This window comes from Peromyscus californicus, unplaced genomic scaffold, assembly GCF_007827085.1.
Source record: "Peromyscus californicus insignis strain IS unplaced genomic scaffold, ASM782708v3 Scaffold_14__1_contigs__length_90479793_seg_2, whole genome shotgun sequence".
Lineage (NCBI taxonomy): Eukaryota > Metazoa > Chordata > Mammalia > Rodentia > Cricetidae > Peromyscus > Peromyscus californicus.
Genome location: NW_026294436.1, coordinates 66654513 through 66670629, shown reverse-complemented (window position 1 = coordinate 66670629; position 16117 = coordinate 66654513). Strand labels below are relative to the sequence as shown.

The 16117-nt window shown below is 38.8% G+C and overlaps 1 protein-coding gene across 9 annotated transcripts in view; it reads left to right on the top strand.

The window, feature by feature from the left end:
* Enah (ENAH actin regulator) overlaps positions 1–16117 on the top strand; it is a 107208-nt gene that overhangs the window by 51893 nt on the left and 39198 nt on the right. For all 9 annotated transcript variants that reach the window (XM_052737846.1, XM_052737855.1, XM_052737853.1 and 6 more), the window contains exon 3: positions 4360–4537. In XM_052737846.1, the coding sequence (XP_052593806.1) occupies positions 4360–4537 (178 nt within the window). The remainder of the gene's footprint in view (positions 1–4359; positions 4538–16117) is intronic.

The following is a 16117-nucleotide window of genomic DNA, read 5'->3' as shown; positions in this document are numbered from 1 at the left end:
GCTCTTAGGAAAACTGATTAAAACAACGCTCTGCCTGGTGGTGGTGGCGCACTTGGGAGGCAGAGCCAGGTGGATCTCTGAGTTCGAGGCCAGCCTGGGCTACAGAGCGAGATCCAGGACAGGCACCAAAACTACAGAGAGAAACCCTATCTCGAAAAAAACAAAAAATGCAGTGCTTCTCTGATGAGAAAGTTTCGTAGTTCTGAGTGAGTCTCCAGAGATAAGTTCACCTCTCACCTTTGCTGCATGTCCCCTTCCTCCTCCCTAGCCTCCCTTTTCCTTCTGTGCTCCAGTTTCCTCACTGTGTTACATAGCCTCTAGTCTCCTCAGTTTCTCTACCCAAAACTCCACTTATGGCTGCCTGGCTATTGTTCAGCTCTGCCGTCTGTTTTCTCTTTTCATCTGTCCCCAGCTGAGTGGTCCCTTAGGTTAGACCAGTGGTTCTCAACCTTCCCAACACTACGACCCTTTAATACAGGGTTATTCATGGTGTGGTGACCCCCAACCATAAAATTATTGTCGTTGCTACTTCCTAACTGTAATATTGCTACTGTTATGACTCTTATGTAAATAACTGATGTGCAGGATATCGGATATGTAACCTCTGTGAAAGGGTCGTTCGACCCCCAATGGGTTCTTAGCCCACAAGTGGAGAGTCACTGGGTTAGAGCCTTGTCAGTATTGCCCATGATGCTGTCATGGAGAGCAAAACTAAATGAAAACTAAAAAGATAAAAATTAGCTGGGTGGTGGTAGCCCTTGTCTTTCTTTCAGCCTGGTCTACAGAGTAAGTTCCAGGACAGCCAGAGCTACACAGGAAAACCCTCTCTTGAAAAAAAAAATGAAAAGAAAACCTTTAAAAATTATTGGACATTCTCCACCCCACCCCCGCCCCCCAATCTGTGTATGGATGTTTTGCCTGCATGTATGTCTGAATCACATGTGAAAACCAGAAGATGGCGGGCTCCTTGGGAGACAGTAGCAGGCAGATCTCTGTGAGTTCCAGACCAGCAAGGGCTATGTAGGGAGATCCTATCTTCAGAACAAACAAACAAAAAAACAGGAATCAATTCTTTCAGTCATCTAACCGTTGAGGAATGAGGAAGGACAGCATTGTAACTGATCTTTAAAAATAAGAAATGTAGTCTGGTGTGATGGTACGTGCCTTTAATCCCAGCACTTGGGAGGCAAGTGGATCTCTGTAGGTTCAAGACCAGCCTGGTCCACATAGCAAATTATAGGACAGCCAGGGCTTCATAATTGAAAGACCTTACCTCAAAAAACCAAAAACCAAAACAAACAAAAAAAGAAGTATAGATATTCTCACTTAATGGTAACTACTTAATGAGTGACTGACTATGAAAGCATACTGTATGCCCAAACTGTGTGTTACATTACAGTCTTGTGCACCGAGTCCACATGTTCCATCTAAGTTGGCCCTATTCATTTTTAGCCTTGCCACAACAAAGTGAACAGTCCATGAGTACTTACACTCTAATGACCTTGTCTGTGAAGTCAGCTTATGACTCATTTCCCTATCTTCTCAACAGATTTGTTTGTGTCCTTGCTGTAATTTATCACAAGTTAAACATTTCAGAGTTCATTTTTACTTACAAGCTTAATATTCACTCTCTTCAGAAGACGGCATCAGACAAAAGATGCTGGTATTGACCATATCTTTTTAATGTTGTATGTCTAACCAGTGAAGGCAAGAAAAAGAAAATAAAATGTACAAGGATTAAGAAGGAAGATATGAAATAGTTAGTTGTAGATAACATGATTACGTATGTATTTTGAGGGAAGAAACCTGAATATAAATCATGAGGGTTAGCAGGATGTTAGAATTGATAAATCTTAGATTAGTAATAGGTTAGAATCAACAAGTACGTTTAGTAAGTGCTCTAGGTATGTTGTCATTGTCTAAAACTAGTTTTCGTCTGAGTTAGAAATAAGGATTTAATTGATATTATTTACAGTAGTATCTTAGTGGCTTTTTTGATGCTGTGATAAAATATGCTGACTAAAGCAATTTAAGTCAGAAGGAACAGCATCTGACTGGTCACATTGCATCGCCAACTAGGAAGCAGAGAGTGAATAGGAAGTAAGCCAGGCTGTAGGTCTTCAAGGTTGCCTCCAGGAACCCACTTCCTCTAGAAGTGCCCAGTCTCCTAAAAGTTCTACAACTTTGCCAAACAGTGCCACCAGCTAGGGACCAAGTGTTCAACCATGAGCCTATGGAGAACATTTTAAAACCAAATAACAAAATTTTATCAAATACCTGATAAATTTATATAGGTGCTCAAGATACTAATACAAAGAAGTACTGAGTGTTAACACAGCCTAAATAAGGAATATATGATACTCATGAGAAGCAGTGACATCAGTGATCAGATTGTTCTATTAGCCTCAGTATAGTCTTTTTTGTTTTGTTTTTTGGTTTTTGTTTATTTGTTTGTTTGTTTGTTTTTGAGACAAGGTTTCTCTTTGTGGCTCTGGCTGTCCTGGAACTCACTCTGTAAATCAGGATGGCCTCGAAATTAGAGATGCACTATCATCTGCTTCCCGAGTGCTAAGATCTAAGGCATGTGCCACCCCTGCCCAGTGTTTGAGTGCAGTCTTAAATTTGGAAATTGACAATTAGAGTGTAAATAGTAGCTTTATACAATGGACCAAAACTAGCTAAAGCAGTAAGGAGGAACAGAGTAGAGGAACAAAGTCTAGTGGCGGGGACCTAGTAGAAAGCCTCAGTAGTTAAGACACTAGAGTTGGGCAAATATTAGATATATTTACCAGGGGGACAAATCACAATTGGTGACAAAAGGTGAACCCTCATCTTTGTTAATAGAAGTGAGTCGGAACCTGTCTCACACCATGGGCTTAAATCAGTTCCAGTTGTACTGGAGATGTAAATGTTAATGGTAACAGTAATAAAGCTTCTATAAGACAAAATGAGGTAGTATTTTCATTACTTAGATTGAGAAGTATTTCTTAAACAGAACACAAAAACATTAAGAGAGAAAAGGATTGTTAATTTGGAATAAAAGAAGTGACTATCACTAAGAGTACATAGGCAAGTTATGGAATGGTACAAGATATTTGTCACACAGATACCTTCCCTTTGGGATAATACGTGAAGAAAAAGATGGATCACTCAGGAGAGAAATGGGCCAGAGGTTTATTAATGAATGTAAGCAGTAATTCACGGAAGTATTTGGAGCAAATAAAGCACCAAAAGGGAGCCTATGTGTAACTTAGTGGATAAGTGTATAACTTAGCAGCCTGGCAACCTAAGCTTTATCCCTACAACCTACATAAAAATGGAAAGAGAACCAATGCCACCAAGTTGTCATTTGACCTCTACACATGCGCCATGATGTGCATACCTTCCTCCAAACCCCATTATGGACACATAGTGTAATAAATTAAATTTTTTCCCCAAAACTTGAAAAAGTACTAAACCTCATTCGTGATCAGAGTAATGTATTAATACACTGAAGCACAAAGATACACATTCAAACCCACCAGTATTGCTATAAAAGTAAAAGCCAGTATTATCAGTGGTAATGCTCCACAGTATATGGAGTCATACAAAGTTTCATACATTGTTCTGGAAGAGTAAATGATAGGACACACTTAGAAAGCAATGTGGAGTTTTCTACTAAAGTTAAATGTACATATGACCTGTGCTAATCCCACTCGTGGGTGCGTGTTCAGTAAAAACGTGTGCTGGGTATACCAGATGTTTAGTGGAATGTTCATGTCATTATTTGTAGTAGCCACAAATTCTGAGCAATAAAAATGTTAGTGCAAAGAATGAGCAGATTGGTAGTTTATACAAAGGAATATTGCATAAAGCAGTGAAAATTAACAAACCACAGTTGCACATACAAGTGGATGACTCTCAGGTGTGAATTTGAGGAAAGAGGACAGATACATCTCTCAACATGGGTTCTGTAACTCTATTTTTCTCAAATCCTATAAAACTAGTTTGTAGTATTAGAGATACCCTCTCAGGATGGGAGGAGTCAGGAGGGCCCTGTACAGTTCCATTTTCCTTTAATGTTCCTTTTTTGTATTTGTGGTTTTCAGACAAACAAGTAAAGTATGTTTAATGAGGTGCATTGCTTTTCTTTTGCTGATTTACTATTTTAAAGCAGGCCTTTTGTAACCCTAAGATAGCTTATGTTCCATCAGACTCATTTCTGTAGACTTGCTTTTACCCTAGGTAACTATACCAACTAGTTTTGACAAAGTCTGCTAGGAACAAGTTTAACTAAATAACCCGAAGTCAGGATTTGAATTGACTTCTATTACTTCCCCAGTTACCAGCCTGACTGTATAATGCATTACTGTCTTTTAGGTTGTGATAAATTGTGCCATTCCTAAAGGGCTGAAGTACAATCAAGCCACACAGACTTTCCACCAGTGGCGGGATGCTAGACAGGTGTATGGTCTCAACTTTGGCAGCAAAGAGGATGCCAATGTCTTCGCAAGTGCCATGATGCATGCCTTAGAAGTGTTAAATTCACAGGAAGCAGGTAAAGTGTCTGTGCTTCCCCTGTATTCTTCAACTGAAATGCTATGTATATGTTAAAGCAAACCTTTCTTGTCAAGTTTTAAGTCGTATATATTTAAAGTAATTCCTAAGTTATTTTCTGGAAAAAAATGTGAACTCTTCTTTATGTTAAAAGTCTAGAAGCATAATCCTGTGAGTTTAGTCTAGTTATTTCTCAAACCTCATTTGAAATTACTTAGATTTTTCATCCTGTCCTAAAACATAATTTTTGATACTAGGACATGAGAGCCACCGGAGATACGAGGTCTCTCTCTACATTGTTCAGGCTAGCCTCACATTCTTCTCTTTAAGCAGTCCTCCTGCCTTCTGATTCCCAGGTAGCTGGATCTCAGTCATTCCACTATGCCTGATGTTACTTGTTTTTTTATGAAAAAACACATAGGTTTCTAAAATACACTTTCCAAGCCACTGCTGATCCTAAGGACTTAAAATTAGAATAAGATCTCCTAGTGCATAAGAGCTTGGCTGTAAAGCCGTGGTTCTCAACCTTCCTAATGCTGCGGCCCTTTAACACAGTTCCTCATGTTGTAGTGACCCCCAAACATAAAATTACTTTTATTGCTACTTCATAACTGTAATTTTGCTACTGTTTTGAGTTATAATATAAACGTCTGTGTTTTCTGATGGTCTTAGGCGACCCCTGTGAAAGGGTCATTCATTCGACTTCCAAAGAGGTCATGACCCACAGGTTTAGGACCACTGTTCTAAAGGTTGTTTAAAGATTTGAGGCATGCCCTCAGCTGGTCCAAGCCGTAATTGGACAGTTTTATATAGATATATAGATAAATTTGGACATAACAATATTAAACTACATTTTGCTTAGAAAGAATAGAAATAATTCACTTTTTAAAGCTCAAGTGTTCGAAACCTTATGTCAGAGATAAACTAAATTTTCTTTTGGTTTAATGCAATAAATTTTATAATCAGAAAATGTTAAATATGAAAAAATACATATAATCAATTACTCCTGTGTTGTATGTTTGGTAGTGATTTTAATGTTATAAATGTTATGAGTAGAATTCATATAGTTTAATGAGGAGTATTATAGCCAGATGAAATAATTGATATTTGTTGATCTAGAATTCCAAAAATCCATTATAAATGTTATGTTTATATCTTACTCTGAAAATGATTGAAGCATGAAAAGGATCAAAGCATTGAACTCCTTTGTCTGTTTTAAAAATGAACTTTAGAGGAATTGGCATTTTGAGATCTTGCAGAAGGTTTTATGGTATTGTACCTGTACCTGTTTTATATAAAGTTTTCTTTGGAGGAAATCAGGATCTGTAAGGAACATATTTTGTTCTCATCGGATCTGTTTTGAGGAAATAAACCACTGGAACATATTCTAGTTTGTCTCTTAGTCCAAAAAGAAGATAGTGAATGGCACCTGTACTTTTATTAGCATATATTGCAGGGATAGACTTACCCTGTAGTGACTGGGAAGGAACTGGAATCATGATTCGTAGATCTTCAATAGGTCAGTTACATAATTTGAAGTGCACAGCAGCTTCTGTCTTCCTGTGTTTGGAACCAACTACCATTTTCATCTCTCAGCCTTCAAAAGGGTTAAGAACTAAATGTCACTTGACATAGTTCAAATTATTGTTGATGTTGGTTTTGTTTTTACCAAATGGAAAATATTGTTTCTATCAGTGAATAATATTACAGTTAGTTTTTAAAATGCAAATGGCAAGTATTGGTTTTGTTCTGATCCTGATTATTTGAAATTGAGTCTTAATGTGGAGAGACTCAAATTACTCTCTTACAAAACAATGAACATTAAGAAATACTGTTTTGAATTATGTAAAGTTTTGCAAATAGGAAAATCAATGGTTTCATTTGCTGTAGAAGCATTTTTGGTCTATATAGTACATAGGATTATTGTTATGGACGGACTTGATAATACAGTGTCTCTTCTCTTTCACAGTTTCAATTGTGGTAGTATGAACTGGTTGAAGTTAGTTTTCTCTGTCATGGACCAAGTTACTGGCACTTAAGCTTTTGGTTCTATTCTATCTTGTTCATTCTCAGAGAAAACAAAACATTAAAGTAGTTAAGTTGTAGGTAGCATGATTTATTTCTTTAGGAAATTACTTTTTATTATAAATATCAATTTCTGAATTTTGATGACAATAATTGTCCTTGAAGTGGAATGTGGGAAGAAATAAATGTTAAGGATCTGGAGTGTCACCAGGTGGAGCACGCCTTTAATCCCAGCACTTTGGAAGCAGAGGCAGGTGCCTCTCTGAGTTCAAGGACATCCCTGTCTCCAAAGAGGGATGTGTCACTACACTTCCCTGGAAAGGGATGTGATTTCTTGTGTAGATTCCCACAGCAAGATAGGTATGTCCTCTACCTAGTATTGTGCTGGCCCCTACCCATCCACCTAAACAAACATACCAAACAATACTACATAGCAGCCTGGTCTTATCTTCCCTTGCCAAAGCTCTTTGCTTTGGGTTCACAGCCAAAAAAAAAAAGGAAAAAAAAAAAAAAAAGGAAAAAAAAATCATCTGTTGAAATCATCTGCTCTTTCTGCTAACCCAAGCTGTCGGAAAATCTTGACTTCAGACTCTTCTGTAAACAGTAGCCCAACACAATTGACCAGAAGCAAAAGAACAAACTTTCCCGTGAAGACAGAGCAATTTTTAGTATATATTTGTACAAAATAATGGATTGTATGATATTGATATTTTCATATATATATAATAATGTACTTTGATCATACTGATCTATTTCTCTTATTCTTTATTGCCGTTTCCCTGCCTCCCTTTTTTTCTCCCTCTCTCTCTCCTTCCCTCCCTCCCTCCCTCCCTCCCTTCCTCCTTCCTTCTTTCCCTTTTCCTCCCTCCTTTCTTCCTTCTATGGTGCTGGGAATTGAACTGAACCCAAGGCTTTGTACATGCTAGGCATGCACTCTACCACTGAGCTACATCCTCAGCCTGTTTCACGACGTTATAAAGCCATGTTCCATATTGACTGTTACTGCTTATATTTGTGTAGGTGTTAACATGGGAGTCAAACATTGCCATTATCAGTTAATCCTTCTTAGTGATTCTCAGACTTTAAGGTCATGGACTTCTTTGTTCAAACATTTTCTTTTCTTTTCTTTTCTTTTTTTTTTTTGAGACTCAGTACAAATGGACCAAAAATTAGGGGAAGGAGGTTCTCTGATCAGTGGGACAGGGCTCATTCCCAGAGCATTATTTAGCAGGGGTCTCTCTCTCTCTCTCTCTCTCTCTCTCTCTCTCTCTCTCTCTCTCTCTCTCTGTTTTTTGAGACAGGATTTCTCTGTGTAGCCTTGGCTGTCCTGGGACGCCTCTGTAGACCAAGCTAGCCTTGAACTCACAGGGATGTGACCGGCTCTGCCTCTGGAGAGCTGGGATTAAAGGCGTGCACCATCACCGTGTACCTGGCTGAAGAACTGTCTCTTTTTGCCCAATGATGCTATGTTTCTCACTTCTTTTGCTGCCATCCTTCGAAGCCCTCTAAATCCTCTTTTTTAGTTTTTATTTTTTAATTAAGAGAAGAAATGCAGTGTTCTTTGGACTAGTCATTCTAACCTTCACAGCTTCCCTCGTGTATATGTTTAATATTTTCAGTTTTTTATGAAAAGGTGGGTGGCAGGAATGTTTTCCTTTATTTTGTTTTTAACATGGTATGCAATTATCTAATATACTGGAAAGTACAGGAGGTGCTAAATACAGTGAGTTATATTTGGAATTTAAAAAAAAACAGGAATCACATGTTCTGACATTTTTTCAAGGAGCTGAATTAGTGCTCTTGCTTTTATACCAAATGCTACAGTATAACTTCTTTTCACCAATGGAAATTATCTCAGTTTAAATAAATATATTATACAGATAACAATTATTTCTGTATTTACTTATCAAGTAAATTTATAGGCTTCTGTAGATAATAGCAATAGATTATATAAGCTACAGTGTCAATCCTGCTGATGGTTGGTTGAGGTAAATTTGCACAGCCCTGTTGCATTTTTGTAAATGGTTTAAATCATTTGGAAATAGGAAATGTGTCTTTAAGTCCATTTTTAAAAAGAAAATGTTATTCCAGTTAGATTACTCTGTTTTTGTTCAACCATGATTAAGCATAGCTTACCAAGAGAAAATCCTCAAAATATTTTACCACTAATTAGAAGACTTGGTTGTTTAACTGTTGTGAATGAGAACACAGCCAGAGATAACCTTCTTATGGTTCAAGTTTTCATCAGATTTATAATAAATTTTGAGATTATATTAATTTTTTAACATAAACCTGGCCTAATATTACTATATAAGCATTGGCATTCTCAGCATTATGTAATATCTTTATGATATACTTGGAATTGATTGGATTTTTAAAATCTCAGAATGTTTCTAGAAATTCTTGGTTTTTTTTTTTTCTCTTTTGAAACAGGGTCTCTGTGTAATCCTGGCTGTCCTGGAACTCCCTATGCAAACCACACTGGCCCTGAACTCACAGAGATCCTCCTGCCTCTTCCTTCCAAATGCTGGGATTAAAGTCATGCTCCATTATCCCAGGCCCTAAAATACTTGGTTCCTAGTGATAGTTTTACTTCCTAGTCTTCCAGGTTGCTGATATGAATAAGAACAACACTAAGCTTACAGTCTCAGAGTTGTACTGTGCTGGTAGCCCCTGAGAATAACATCAATATAACAAAGCCCATCCCTTTCCTTCTGGGATTGCATGCCTGGCCTAGAGCTAGCTAGGAAAGCCAGGAACCTCGAGGTAGTTCATGAGTGAAGTTCGAAGTAAAGCCTTTGGACTGGCAAAGGAAATTCTAGCGTCAGAGCAAACTTTGCAAGCAGAAGGTGTTTGGGCCTCCTCGATGAGAGAATATTCTAAGTGGGCTTGTCATGGAGGATGTCACAATTGAGAAAGAACAGACCATGTTGTGGTTAGAGCATGAGAATTTACCTGGTCTGGGGCATAGGGAAATCCTAACAGGTAGGGCTAGAAAGATTGGAGGGGGGCTGGTGGTGTCTTGAGGATCTTTTTTCATTTGCCCTAAGGTGGTAGTCAGGCTTATGCTGTAGTAGAAAAGTCGGGGAGTGGTGGACATGGATCCACATCTGTTGTAGTAATATTGATAAGAAAGATGGGGCCTGGTCTTTGACACGGTAGAGAGAGAAAGGGACACAGTGAAGCGGAGGCAACCAGCTTCTGTTGAGTGCGTACTCTGCCCACCACGTTACAGTTTTAGCTTCTGCATATGACTTAAGTAAATCAGTACAGCGTTTTTTGAGCTGGACTTGATTGCTTACTTACTATGTTTCTGATCTTAATCTAGAATAAACTTTACTGGTGATTTTATATCTGTCTGTCTGTCTATCTATCTATATGATAGATAGATACACATATATAGATATATATATACACCCTCCGAGTTTAGTGATATTACTGTTCTAGAAGTAGGATTTGGACTTAAGGCCACTAGACTAGCCCTAGGGCCTACATCCAGACAGTGACATTTGTTCCTAGATCTTATTTTAAAATTCAACCTCTTCTCACTGTGACATAGGAAGAGTAAATGATGTTTTGAGATGATACCCAGACACATGATTTTGGAGTACTGGTGAAGTTGGTGCCATGATCCAGAGGTAGAAAGAATAGAAAGAGGCTTTAGAGAGGTGATTATTAAGGGGATAACAAAGTTATTTCTGGGCATACTGTGTTTAGGGAACTTTATTAACACATCTGCCATTGGTACAGTAGGCTGGTCAGTGTGTCTGGCGTCCTCCTCAGTTTCCCGGTAGGCACATGTGTGGAGAGGTGTTTCTTTAGAAAGGGATGCACCAAGGAGACGGCTGGATCTTCTAGTGGCCGATTTCTTTTTTTAACTACGTTTTTCTGCCTTTCAATTCAAAACCTCTAAGGCATTTTCTTTTACAAAGACATATGAAAAAAAAGCCAGTTTAGGGTGAGAAAGAAATTAGAAAAAATTTACATTTCATCTTTGTGTTGTGTTTCTTAGTAAAATTTTAAGACCTTTAATGTGACTTAGTGGAAAAACTTGAATTTGGAATTGAGTTTCCAGTTTTGTCTCATCTCCAGTGGGGGCTGAGCAAGTCACACACCCTGGAGAGGTTTCCTCATTTACAGAGAATGGTTAATCAGTGTGGCACAGGAATTAGGTGACACAGGGGCCATTGGCATTCTTAAAGTATAAAATGTTAATTTTGGAGACTGATTCCAATTTCCTGGGGAATAGCTTATTTTGAGAATGAAAAGTGCACTTTGTCAGATTATTTCCTCCAGCTTCTTTACCCCTCCCCTGTGAAGAAAATTACTGTCCATAGAAAAAGTTAAGTCATCCATTGTTTTGAGCCCATCTATCTGTACCCAGAGGAATTAAAGAAAAGTTGTGTTGTCAATGTTCTGCTCTTCAAAGAAGACATAACTGATACGAGAAAGACGTGTCTAAGGACAGATAACATTCTGACGTTGTTAGCCTTGGGCCTGCACATAGATGCACCCCAAACATGTACACATGAAAATAGAAAAAGGAAGAAAATTAGAGAGCCAATGTTAGAACTAGTTATTTATTAACATTTCACATAATGTATGTGAATGTCCGTTTTTATAGGAAGTGCATAATCATGTACTCAGAGCAGTGGCCAACTTGAAAACAAAAGAAAGTCTGAAATGGTTTTCAGTCTCGGGAACACATCGTGCATTTTAGTGATCTCCCTAATGCCCAAACTGTAAGCAACTTTGAGGCTAAAACGATCAGCTCTTTGTAGAGATAATCTTACCTGAAACTAACCAGAAGTTGTAATTAATGACTGAGGATGTTTTAAGAATGTCAGGGGTCTTACGGTTGCACCGGATACTGATAAGGGCAGGATAGCTACAGTGTCTGAACTGAACATAACTGATTGATTTTCAGTGACTTGTAAAAGAACGAAGATTACACATACAGCTAATTTGGACAGAGTCACACTAAACTAAGCTAAAGAGATTTGTTAAAATAATAAGAGAGAGCTGGGCGGGCGGTGGTGGCGCACGCCTTTAATCCCAGCACTCAGGAGGCAGAGGCAGGCGGGTCTCTGTGAGTTCGAGGCCAGCCTGGTCTACAGAGTGAGATCCAGGACAGGCATCAAAACTACACGGAGAAATGCTGTCTTGAAAACACACACAAAAAAAGGGAAAGAAATAATAATAAGAGAGAGCTCAGCAATTAAGAGCACTTGCAGAGGACTATGTTTGGTTCCAAGCCTCCACAACCGGTTATTCCAGTTTCAGGTGATCTGATGCCCTCTTCTGGTCTCCAAAGGCACTACATGACATGGCGCACAGACAAAACATGCGGGCAAATTACCCATTCACGTAAAAGGACAAAAATGAATTTTTTTGAGAGAGAGAATTTCTGGCTTTTGAAAAGGAACAGGAGCTACTGAATCACTTTAGCTTTCTGTGCCCCACCTCTTTTATTATACCTTAAAACCTAAATTTTCATTTCAGTGTGATTAGACTTTTTCAGTCAGAAAATGATTTGGGTGCCTAATTCCTCCGTTTTTCCAAAAGAGAGTAATCCGGTGTCTTCCCCTGCACGGGATGCATTCGGCCTGCATTGTCAAAGGAAGGCTGTTTTCGGTGCTTCCTTCCCAGCTTTAGCCTCTGCTCTCCTGTCTTCCCATTTACCCACAAGAAGTCGTTGAAGTTGTCGACTAGAACTGGGATAAGAAGGGTTCTGGTTTTCAAGACTACCTAAATGCCAGTGTTCTCATTCAGTTTTATCTTCTGGCATTTGTATTGACGTATATTTGAAATAATTTCATATCTAGTCATTAAAAGAGAAGTTGAGTGGCTATTGTGGAGACTGTCATCATTAAGATTACTACCTAGATTGCTGTGCTCACTTCTTACTGTGACTTTCTTCTTTGCTAAATAAACCAGAGGTAGAATCAGGAATCTTGAGTTTAAAACCCTCACTTAGGGATTCAGTAAAGTGGCTTAAGGACACTTGAGGGAGTTCTGTCTAGATCTCTACAAAGTGCTCCCATTAAAAAATATTCCCTTTATTATACATCAATGAAGACAACATACTGCAGGATATTGAATACAAAGAGAAGAAATAGTCCAGTTGTCTTCTGTGAAGCCAAATATCAAAGCTCATTTTCCTGTGATGAAAGGCCAAAGAGCATCTGCACTATAAGAAAATTTATTACTTGACAGTTCAGCACATTTTGGGGATATATAGCACAGGCTTCTTGCTGGACTCTGGTGAAGGCCTCAAAACAGGTGACATCATGGTGGTGGTTGTACACATGTCATTGGGAGATCACTTTGCTAGACTAGAAGGCAGCAAGGGACAGAGCTCTTCTCTTAGAAAAGCCCTCCTGTGGCCAGGCATGGTGGCGCACGCCTTTAATCCCAGCACTCAGGAGGTAGAAGCAGGTGGATCTCTGAATTCGAGGCCAACCTGGTCTACAGAGGGAGTCCCAGGATAGCCAGGGCTACTCAGAGAAACCCTGTCTCGAAAAGACCCCCCCCCCCACACACACACACAAGAAAAGCCCTCCTGTGACTGACTGACTCCTTTCTGAGGGCAGCACTCCCAACACTCCCAGTTGCTTCTCTCAAGGCCATACCTCTCTGATAGGAAACCTGTAACAAATCCATCACGGGAGACAGACCACAGCAGGGCTTATAAAAATGTAAATCTGGGCCGGGCGGTGGTGGCGCACGTCTCGAAAAACCAAAAAAAAAATAAAAATAAAAATAAAAGTAAAAAATAAAAATAAAAATGTAAATCTGTGTTACTCAAGTCACATATACACATTTATTTATTTCATCATGGTACTATTTTAGATGTAACAGCTTTTATATCCTAAATGAATTCTTACACATTAAACTTCAAATAATCTAATATTAAAAATCATAGTGGAATGGGTGGTGGTGCACACCTTTAATCCCAGCACTCGGGAGGCAGAGGCAGGCGGATTTCTGAGTTCAAGGACAGCCTTGTCTACAGAGTGTTCCAGGATAGCCAGGGCTACACAAAGAAACCCTGTCTCACGAATAATAGTGGATAGAACCTAGTAAACAGGATTTCCAGTATCTGCAGTAATTTTTAAGAGTATACAAGTCCTGAGAGAGGCCTTAAGAACTGCTGCTGTTAACACAGTTTCTGTATTCTCTGTATCAGTTTTACATTGTCTAGCAAGGAAAAATCAAAAGCTGCCTATTGGATAGGAATTGATTATTACTGTTTTCTGTCTTTTTAATAGGTAGACATCCCTGGCTTTGCCTGCAACACAGAAACCTTTGTTTCTATCATTTTTTCCTCAGTTCTTTTCATCTTTTATATTTTACCTTCTTTCTTCCCCACAAAAAGACATCACAAGAGGCTGGTGTTTAAAAGTAGAACTCTGCAGATCAGAAGAGGGTAAAGACTGTTTCTTGTTCCTTTCTTCTTCACCACTACCACCACCCTCCTCCTCCTCCTCCTCTAATAGTGAAGGGACAGTATAAGTGTGGTAGCCTTTTTCATACGCAATAAAAAAATGGTCTTTTAGGTGTGAAGCTGCCATCTCTTGAGGGTGATAACCATTGATGTTTTTATAGCTTTGTCTTTTAGAAATTTAAGCTCTCTGCTTCCTATGTACTTGGTACATTTATGACTTTACTTTTTATGCGTGGGGGTTGTTGTTGTTTTCGAGACAGGGTTTCTCTGTGTAGACCTGGCTATCCTGGAACTTGCTTTATAGACCAGGCTGGCCTCAAACTCAGAGATCTGCCTGCCTCTGCCTCCCAAGTTCTGGGATTGAAGGTGTGTGTCACCACAGCCTGGCTGACTTTCTTTCTCTTTTCTTTTCTTTTCTTTTCTTTTCTTCTTTTCTTTCTTTCTTCCTTCCTTCCTTCCTTCCTTCCTTCCTTTTTCCTTTCTTTCCACAGTTATATTACATGAATTCTTTTTATGAATGTAAATTAAAATAAACCATACCATTATAATAGATTTAAAATAGTTACTTCAGTGAGTTTTATGTCTCTGAACATCAGTACTTGGGAAAGCTACTTTAGTTTGACCATAACTTGTCTAATTTTTTTAGAACTTTTTTATTCTTTAACAGTTTCATACCTGTATACAATGTATATTGGGCATATTCAACCCCAGTTCCCTCCTCATATGCCTCACCAGACTGTTCAGTCAGCAGTTCCTCTCCAACCCTCATGTCTTTTATCATTGAGTCCTGTGAGTGCTTCCTGCTGGAATGTTGTCTGATCTTGTTGCCTTGACCTCGTGCGGGCAGCCATAGCTGCAGTGAATCGTGAGTGCAGCAGCTATGTCAGGTCTAGACCACAGCATTCCATAGCACCCCTCCCGAACCTCACTCTTCCATGAAGTCTCCTGAATTCATGTCTGATTTTTAGGGAGAGCCACGTTAGTCTTTGGTTGTAGAACTTATCCTGCTCCGAAGTGGAGTTAGGAAAACTAAGAGGCAGATGCCGCTTTTGTGGTAAATCTGGAATTTATAACCTTTAACAAGTTATTTAATCTGAAGTTCACTGTGCTGCAGTCTGCCTTGCATCCCTGTTTCTCTGCACATCTGGAAGCTGTCTTCAGACTTGCCTTACACCAAGCTTTGATAACGGTATTGCTGCAGTGGCCTGCAGGCATCATCTCATTATGTGGATACTTTCCCTCCGCAGGCATAATAATTTGCACACATTTGTTTCACCGGTATTTGCAATTTTTAATTGGTGTTTTGTTCACAAATTAGAGAAGCGTTTTACTGAATGTTGTTCCATCAGTCTGGTCTCTGTATAGGATACAAAGGAAAACCAGACTTGAACTAGGTAGCCTCTGTCTTCTACACTGATAAGAAATGACTGGGAACCACTTCTCTCTTGATGTAATTGCAGCACGGAATGGCAGCCAAATCTCTCCCACAGATTTTACCTTTTAATTTTGAAAAAAGTTTTCACACATCTATATAGGTGCAGCAGCACCGGCTTCCTCATGTCCACATACATGTTAGTACGTTGCTTCTGAGTTAACACCATGCATTCCCGTTTTCATAATCTAGACAAGATAGAAATATCTAACCAGTATTTTAAATAAAAGCACTGATGGACAGAATTTTTTGTGTTCGTATTTAGATACTGTGCTATATGATATTAGAATAATAAAGAACAATGAAATAATTGAAAGCTGTTGATCTTATATGGCTTTTACTTGTATAGAGAAGATGATACTATGTTAGAAGTATCTGCAAGGCAGTGTAAGTACTTCACAAAGTGGTACTTGGGAAATAGGTTAGGGAAATAAATTTAGCAAATGTAGCGTGCTGCTTGTGTAAAGTTACTAAAAATGGGTCTTCTGAAGTAGACGTGCTATTTCTGTGAGTGTAGTGTCTAAGATGATTCACAAGAAAAAACAGATAAGTTGTGTTTTTTGAAAATGTTTCAGGTCTTTTTGTTTTGTTTCGTTCTTACTTTTTTGGAGACAGGTCTGTCTCAGGTAGTTTCTTCTGTCGCTGTGATAAAACCATAGTCAGAGTAACCTGGGGAG